This window comes from Lacerta agilis, chromosome 16, assembly GCF_009819535.1.
Source record: "Lacerta agilis isolate rLacAgi1 chromosome 16, rLacAgi1.pri, whole genome shotgun sequence".
Lineage (NCBI taxonomy): Eukaryota > Metazoa > Chordata > Lepidosauria > Squamata > Lacertidae > Lacerta > Lacerta agilis.
In genome coordinates, this window is record NC_046327.1 from 35,846,469 (window position 1) to 35,855,283 (window position 8,815).

The 8,815-nt window shown below is 44.0% G+C and overlaps 1 protein-coding gene across 2 annotated transcripts; it reads right to left on the reverse strand.

Annotated features, from left to right (window-relative positions):
• Positions 1-29: 29 nt before the first annotated feature.
• On the reverse strand, positions 30-6,789 carry LOC117060721 (non-structural maintenance of chromosomes element 3 homolog). 2 transcript variants are annotated; one of them, XM_033173188.1, is made up of 11 exons: positions 6,720-6,789; positions 6,118-6,174; positions 5,102-5,209; positions 4,635-4,698; positions 4,217-4,296; positions 3,565-3,659; positions 2,584-2,663; positions 2,457-2,502; positions 2,248-2,310; positions 1,538-1,652; positions 30-548 (listed from the first exon to the last, which is right to left on the reverse strand). In XM_033173188.1, the coding sequence occupies exons 1-11, from the start codon at positions 6,735-6,737 to the stop codon at positions 468-470; spliced, it is 807 nt and encodes a 268-aa protein (XP_033029079.1). In that variant the 5' UTR covers positions 6,738-6,789; the 3' UTR covers positions 30-467. The 2 variants fall into 2 exon arrangements, with proteins under 2 accessions (XP_033029079.1, XP_033029080.1); XM_033173189.1 differs by lacking the exon at positions 6,720-6,789 and adding an exon at positions 6,595-6,694.
• Positions 6,790-8,815: the final 2,026 nt, after the last annotated feature.

The following is an 8,815-nucleotide window of genomic DNA, read 5'->3' on the forward strand; positions in this document are numbered from 1 at the left end:
ATAGGATATAAAAATATTTGCTCCAACTAGATGTGCCCTATATTTTTATTTTGTTTTAATGAAAAAACACTCTTTACAATGTGTTATCCATATTACAGAGGCACTTAAATAAAGAAACATTCTATATCTGAATATATCTTTTACATCTGATCCATATTCTCCTGACCAATATAAAACCATACAAAAAATTTTAAAAAATCATCACAAAGATGTTGAACTTAACCATCAATCAGACATGTTCTTTATGGATAAATCTTATCCGACTGAAGGATTAAGTGACCCAAGTGCATTATGGAATCTTTCCTCCATTTGGAGGAAACCTAGCAAGCTGCATAGAGTGCTTTATATGCAGCCAAGCCATATAAAATGAACCTCAAAGGACTTCTCCCAGCTGTAGTCATAGAAGGCTGCAGACCCACTTCCACTTGGGGGTTCCAATGACTCCCTGTAATCCAATGCCGTAACAGTTATTTTCTTACTGCAGCACTGGCCTCTGCTTCAGCCTCCTTATACTGGCTCATCCAGGATTTGGGGTCCTTTTTCTGTATCTGATCAGGGGAGGGAAGCAGATGGACACAGTTAGGAAAAAACAGAATTATTATTTTTTGTAAATATTTTTTATTAATTTTCAGTTACAGTGGTGCCTCGCTAGACGAAAGTAATTCGTTCTGCGAGTGTCTTTGTCTAGCGATTTTTTCGTCTAGCGAAGCACCAAGGCAGAAAGCGGTTTTTGCGCAATGGAAAAAAAAAAAATCCGTCTTGCGAGGCAGCCCCATAGACTTTTCCGTCTTGCAGGGCAGCCTTCCGCTAGCGAATGCCTTTCGTCTAGCGAGTTTTTCGTCTAGCGAGGCACCACTGTATATATATCCAATATAAGCCACATTCTAACAAAAGAATAGAAAGCTATACAAGAAATCAGAACCTTTGCTGCCTGCTCAGATGCTGCCAACATAATTTGGGGGTGGGGAGAGAGAGGAGGAATTCTATGCAGAAGAACCAGAATCAGGCTGCACCTCTTAAAAAAGCAGTATAGGATCTGCTAAACTGCAGAACAGCTAACATTCCAATGCCATGTTTTGCAAGCAAGTTGCTCTCCCCTATAATTGCAGAGAAGAGCCTGAATACATTTGGAAGGTGTCTAGGAAAAGCTCAGAAGTTAAGAGTGAGCACTGAGCAAAGCTAACTATGGCCAGTGCCCTGCAGTTAGTGTTTGCCCCTATACCCTCATAATCCACATATTCACAACCTTTACTTCCCCCCCCTTCTCTCCATTTCTCTGCTCCATAAATATTTAAATTTTAAAAAATCAGAAAAGGATGGTCTAGGATAAAACATGCAGGATGTTCAAACAGGGGAACATTTCTTTCATTTATTCCGGTCCCAAGGTCCGGGCATTCTTAATGCTGGGTACAGTTTTACTGCAAGTACAGATTTGGCTGAGATCTTTTGGTACAGTCACCTGGGCAAACTCTGCAGGCAACAGAGTCTCTCGATGGAAAAAATTGACTGGCCATGCCTTATAGCAGGTGACTAGTACCTTAGCAACAAACTGTAACACCTCCTTCTTGGAAGTTTCTTTAGCAGCCCGTGGTCCCCATCTGAACTCAAACTCAGGCGGATCAGTGTGTGGGAGGCGAGTATATTCCAGGTACCTAGAAAGTGAGAATTGCATGATCACTGCTACAATCCTTTGTAGGAAAAAGCCATCATCCCACACACCGGAGAACAGAAGAAAGGCTAAAAGCTAAAGTATCTGTACTCCAGCTGAGAGTTGTCTGACGTCTCACAGGGCATGTAAACTCAGCAGGACAGTATAAACAGTCAAGCTACAATTTCTGCCATGAATGTGCACACAAGATTTCAATCCCACACATTTGCGTACAAGGAACAAATGCAATGAACCAATGTTACAACCCTGTGCAAGATTCAAGGAAGTTAGCTATACATCGCTTCTTCAGAGCAGAGATTGTGTTTCATTTCTGCCTAGGGAAGGTAATCAGTGGAACTTCAGATACTTTTGGTTCCTGGAGGAGGATGAAGAGAAAGGTCCCCTTAATAACCTATACAGTATTCTAATCACAATTCACTTCTCTAAAGGACATATCTCGTCTTGGTCTCCCACCCCATTTTAGCCACTAGAAACAAAACAATGAGTTCTGGATTCTGGTCTCCTAACACTCTTAAACCAGTACAACACATTTCTCTTCTCTACTAAAAATGTAGAGAGATTTGCAATTCCTGGCTCACTTTTGCTTGACAAATTCCTCTGCCACGAGCTTCTTCACATCACCAAATGCCTTGCATCTTCCCCTGGAACAGTTAGAGAGGGGGATTTTGTCAGTGTACACAGTATCAGAGCAGCAAGGAGTTATTTGCTTCCCCAGTTCCCTAACATAATTCCACCCACTGAAGTGGTTGGGTCTATGGTTCAGATGGCTACTCCTGGAAAATCATACCCAGAGCTGTCAATTCGCAGCCTCTTCAGCAGCTCCCAAACAGCAGCTGGGTGGAGAGAAAGCAAGACATGAGTTTGCAACTGAGGCTAGCAAGGAAGTTGGATGAACCGAGTGGAGTGCAACTCACATTCTTTAGCCACGTTGCCCTTCATTAAGATCAGGCTGAGAATGGCAAGAAGGAGCCCCATCTTACAGATGATGTCATCGCTGCAAAAAAGAGAAAGAGATTCAGTCTCCCAACACTGGATTTGGTGTTGTAACTGAAGCTTGGGTTATAAAGCAAGAAACAAACAAACTCAACCAAATGCTTTTAACTCCAGGAACTGATAGTTTTGATGCCTTGGCTAAAATGCATGTTGCAAAGATGAAATAGTGCTGGCCTGGGATCAAAGAATCACACACCAACACTTCCTTTGTGTGTGTTCAGAACCACTTCCATCTCGCCTTAGTCAAATGCAGTGCTTGTAATAGTTCAGTTTAACAAAGATCACTGAAGTTGTTTTTTAAAAATCTCTGAATTATATCTTAAAGCACAGTACCTTAATTGCCAAGTGAACTGAATATAAATTAGTTCATTTTGGGGTAGAATTTCACACAATTTCTAGGTCAAGTTGATCCTCCTACATGTGTTTCTTACACTTAAACTGTTGGGGGACCTCTAAGCCTAATCATTACAGTTGGGAAAAATAAACATTTCACATTCCACTCTGTGTGTGCGTGCGCACACTTTCATGTTTTCTTAGTCTTAAGTATATTTTACACTTCAGCACAGCAGCCTGTAACATTCTGAATGCTGAAAAAATGTATGTAAAGGGGCTAACATTAACTGGAATTAGTTCCTTGTTGGGCATGATGAACCTGAACTAGCTCTTTTTAAAAAAGAAGAGGAAATTAACATTCTAGGTCAGGGATCATATGGAGTTGGCGGAGTTGATCTTGTGCTTCCTTCTGGTAGAAGCTTAACGTCTCTCTGAATAGTAAAAGAACAGGATGATAAGCACCAAGGCCAAAGCGGGGGAAAGAGAAAGGGAGGTTTGCATTTCATTTCCTTTTCAGCTGGGACTGCCAAAAGTGAACCAGAACACACACTCTTCCCTCTTCTGCTTACTCTTCCAAGCTCTTCTGTCCCAGTAGTGGCAATTTATTGACCACAATGTATGTGTGATTTTTGGGGTCAATTTCCACCAACTCCAGTCCAAATACCTGACAAAGCAGAAAAAGATAAAATACATTCAGACCAGAGTCTAAAAGGCCAATTTTCTCTTCCACTATTACAATCCCATTTAAAGAAGATAGAAATCACAACTAGATATTGAGAAACTAATCAGTTCTATCCCTGGCATAAATTATATTGCTCAGAATTTGAATCACTGAGTAAGGATATCTGACTTGCAGCATCCTTCATTGTGGGTCTGGATTTTCCACAATATACTAAAGGACTAAGAGTACATAAACACATTCAAGCAATCTCTACAATTTATGCAAAAATTGCCATTTCTTCCCTCCCTATATTCATGTCAAGCCACAGCACGTCAGTCAAGCTGACTTCAAGGTCAAAAAAACTCTGCTATGCTCCTAGCTTTTTAATGGTCTAGCAAATTATTTCAGCTTCAGAGCCACTGCTTTGGCCTCACTAGACACCGCAGGAACCTTCTCTGTAATCCTGCTTTGGGAGGCTGGCCTTATGAGAATCCACAAATAAAGCAAAATGGATGGAGTCACACATTTCTGCCCAAACCAATAATGGATTCCTCCCTCACCTGCTGAAGGATCCCATTGGCACGTCTGAGGATCTCAGGAAAGACATCTTTATAGTCTTTGACAACATGTTTCAGAATATCTATAAGAGAAACAGATAAATTTGTTGACCAGGCCTTCTTACGTTGTATTTTTTAAAAACAAAAACAAAAAAAAACCACCCAGCAAAATTCCATTGAAAAAAAATCTGCACTAAAAAAATAAGAGCAATTAGAAAGATATATGCTTGATTGAAGCAAAGCTTTCAGAACTTGGAAATATGTGCACAATAACTCATAAGGGGATGGAAACCAAGGAGACCTAGGCAGGACATCTGGTAGTTATAGAAGGGCAGAAGTACAAATACAAATTTGCTTAATCTCACCCTGAAAACAGAATTTGGGTATCTCTGGCACGAAAGCAAATCGGTCCTGTTCTTACCTGCCCTTTTAATTGGGATCTTCTTTTGGTCTTTGAACAGAAAAAACTGCACGAGCTCATTTGCCTGTGGGGAGAATAAAACATAGGCAGTTGGTGGGTCTATGTCTGTGCTGCAATGCTGTGGGCACAGAATTCAGTTACCTGAGAATTTCAGCATTCATTTTTTTAAAAAATTCTAGAATTATGACTGCAAATCTGTTTGAAAAGTGTGTAGACAACTTCAGAAGCCAGAACCGTGGCTGAATCAGATTTTCAATGGTTGCCAGGGAGTGTTTCAGTGTCTTATATCTGCAACAGCTAACAAAACTAGAAAGAACATGCAAATCTGTACATAGTTTACACAAGTCACAAAACTCTTATTTTTACTAGCACTTTTCTTCAACTGAATAGACGCATCTCTGGCTATAGCCAATCATGACTGTGAGGCCCCAAAGAAGCATAAACAATTGCAGCAGAGGCTCCTTTACTTTGAGTTCCACTTGATTCTGTGGGCGTCGCTCCAAGTTACGCCGCACCTGGCTGGGTGTCTGCGTTTGACTCAGTGTGCCTTCTTCATCTGAATCCATGTTCTGTGCCTGGATAAGGAAAGAGGATTCATTTTTTTTAAAGGTTTTGGGACCCAGTTGTGGGATTCACACAGGCCTGCCATCTCTGGAGATGTCAGCTCTGATCTCGTGCTAGCAACACATAAGAGATAAACATGCTTGACATTCTCTGAGCAATTTCTTACCAAGCACATTTATCTGACTGTAAGCCCCACTGAACCCAATGGAACTTACTTCTAAGTAAACGTGCATTGGAGTGTACTATTAATTGAATTACATTTCTCTGTTCAAAAGCTACAACCTTTCATATATTATAGCTCAACGTTTAAGGTTTCAGTAAGTTCTGTAAAACTCAAGTGCAACATGCAAATGCCACCCATCATATCCGAACTGCATAAATGTACCGGAGCCCCAGCCGCTAGCTGAAAAGGATACAGGGCAAAGTGCCGCGTCAGCACACAACAGAGCGGTTTGTGCTTCTGCACATGCGCAAAGTGCGATTTAGCACTTCTGCGCGAGCGGCAAACCCAGAAGTAACCTGTTCCAGTACTTCTGGGTTTGCTGTGGACGTTTGCCGGAATGGACGCTAGACAAGGCAGATGTTCGCGGAGGTATTACTGTATACATGTTTTAGACACTTGTCTCTACCACATGGAGATTTGCAACCAGCCATATAAGAAATCTGGACTCTTGCTACCTACCCAAATGCAGGTGGTGTTGGTGGCTTAGGGCTGTCTTTTACCACTTATGGGTTGCAGCTGGTGAACCATCTTTTCATTCTTATCTTTATGACCTTTTGATTGAATTTTTATGCAGATTGGTGTTTTTACAAGCTACTGTTTGGTTTGAGGGAGGGGGAGGGCTGCATCTAGTTTTGTTTGGCAGTATAAGCAATACATTACAACATATTACTAAATCAAGAAGTCCATGTGCAGTACCTGAGAAGGGCCGGCTCCCTTGCTGCTCCGTTTGTTGTAGGACATCTCTGACAAGAGCTTGTGGGAAACAGGAAGAGAAAGTTATGGCAGGTGTATTCTTGTCTCCCTTACCTTCGTCACTCATGAACGAAGCCAGCACATGTTCCCTACCGACTCCAGTAGAAACTCAGGGTCCAGGGCTACATTCGCCAGTTCCCCACTTCAGAAACTGCCACTCCCCCAAAACACACACTGCCAACTCCCCATAGCAAAGCAGGGCTCGTTGAGCCTTTAGAAATCATGCAACAGGCAGAAACTCAACAGGCTAGGCTTCTTAGGAAAAGCGGCGACTACTACATTTCTGGAAATAATAAAAAGCAACCCGCCTACTTCTGGAAAGCCTGCTGCACCCCATATCTAAGATTGCCAGCATCCTCCGCCGCCCAACCCGCAAAAGTCAGCAACCCAACAGGCAGCAATCCAACAGGTACAACTCACGCCGGAGTAGAAGACGGGCGGGGGGTAGAGCCGCACTTGCGACGTTTAGGCCCAGGAGCCCGACCCGGGTCCTCTCGCTGAGGAAACCCCCTAACACCGCCGGAGCACCGACCAGCGCGACTCACCTCCTCCGCAGCTCGCATCCAACTGCGCTGCACCGCACGATGCCCTCCCTCTCGGCACTTCTGAGCATGCGCGCGCCGAGCCGCTTGCCGACCCCCTGGCTTCCCAGTGCGCAGGCGCCTCCGTCTACGCCCGAGTTCGGTCGGCTGTTGCTTAGCAACGCTTCCCTCCGTGGCCTCGGCCTCCTTGTCGTCGCCTCGGTTCCAGCGGCAGCTTCGTTCCCGCCATTTTCGCCTCAGTTTGTTTCTGAGGCAGGCGTCGAAGCGGGGCTGCCGGCTGACAGGGAGGAAAAGAGTCACGAAGGCGGAGTTGGGGGGTGGGAGGCCGGTTCAGTCGATAATGTATGCCATAATAAATTTGTTAGGTGCTGCAAGACTCACTTGTACTGTCTTTGCTTGCAAAAGAGTGAATGGGCCGCTTCTTTGCAACTGAAGAGATTGGGTGGCCCTCTGCTTTAGCTGAGATTCCTGGTATCTGAAGAAGTGTGCATGCACACGAAAGCTCATACCAAGAACAAACTTAGTTGGTCTCTAAGCTGCTACTGGAAGGAATTTTTTTTTTTTTTTTTTTTTTTTTTACTATGGCAGACCAACACGGCTACCTACCTGTAACTGCATTGCAGGGAGTCAGACTCCATGACCCTCGGGATCCCTTCCAACTCTACAATTTGCACGTTAGCAGCTTGATCCTGTGCTTGTATACTTGGGAGTAAATAAACATGAGTTTTCTTCTGTAAGGAGAACTGTTGATGCCATGCTTTGTGTACCATGTACTGCCCACCCAGCCCCCATTTAACTCAAATGTAGCAAGTGCATATTTCTCCAAGCTGCAGCTTGGGTGGGCTGTGTGCATTAAACAGTCTCTCTTTCCACACTTCTGTTACCTGAACAAAATTGTCCCAGGAGTGGCATTTGAGTAAAAAGTGGGGGAAGCAGGGCAAGGGGGGCAGTCAGACCGCAATCACAATATAGCAAGGAACTGAAGATTTCCCTTAATAAACTTCAGAATGTGAAAGGACGGCACTGGCTTGGAGGTGGGGAAAAGGCTCCCCGTTTTGCCAGAAGGGGCACTCTTTTTCCTGTCCCCACAGCAGTTCCTTACGGATGGATACAAATCACCCTGCTTAAAATGTCATTTTTTTCTCAGTTTGCATCAAAGCTGGTCGGGAGGGCGGGGATGCATCAAAACTCAACGTTTCATAATAAATGGCAGCATTGATACAGGATACATAGGAACTGTGGCTGACGTGTGTGTACCACTTCCCAAACCAGCGGTGGGAGCGCACTGAATGCAGAGTAAACAGGATTTTATACACAACCTCTGTAAAGGCAACCAGGGCCAGCCCTACAATGAGGCAGAAAAAGCTGCTGCCTCAGGCGGCAAATTCTGACGGGTGGAAAGAGGCTAGAAATGTGTGCCATGTGCTCTGCCCTGCAGAGGCGGATTTAGGGGAGCATGGACAGTTTGGTTGCACTGGGCGCAGACCCTTGATGTAGGATGGAAGGTGGGAGGCGCCAAACTTTGGCATCACACAGGGTGCCACTCGGTAGTGTGCAGTGAAATGTTTTGTAGGGAAACCTTTAGGGCCAGAGACACCAGCTTGCGAGGGCGATGCAGGGAGCAGACAGTGTGTGCATGAGCATCATGCCTCCTTCCCTAAGCCAGGCAGAAGCTTCCTAGGCTTTGAGAAGAATGGAACCGGGGGAACATTTAGGTGCTAGCCTAGTCCACTGACCACACACCACCAGTGCCACAGAAATTTGAGCCCCTAAGCTAGTTTTCGTTATTATGCTGTTATACATTACGTACCACAGATCTTAAAATTTCCAGAGAAGTGGCTGTGTTAATCCATGAAACCTTATGCAATAATAAACGTGTTATCAGTCTTTATGATGCACAAGGCTCTTTGTTGTTATTGATTATATCTATTTTTAAAACCCCACAAAAACTTTTTTTTGTGTCTCTTGTGTGAAATAGGTAGTGAACCCTGACTGGCACTAAAAAGGTTACTGAAATTCTAACAGATGTAAACTCTTCCATTCTATATAAAACTTTTTCCAGTGAGTAATTTGTCTCCCCAGTCTCTGTATGGCAGGAT

Excerpts from the sequence above, each read along its gene's own strand:
- LOC117060721 (XM_033173188.1), bottom strand. Across the intron at positions 2,664-3,564 it reads GGACAGAAGAGCTTGGAAGA|CGATGACATCATCTGTAAGA; the intron begins GTAAGCAGAAGA and ends TCTTTTTTGCAG. Across the intron at positions 549-1,537 it reads TGTTACAGTTTGTTGCTAAG|ATACAGAAAAAGGACCCCAA; the intron begins GTACTAGTCACC and ends TCCCCTGATCAG.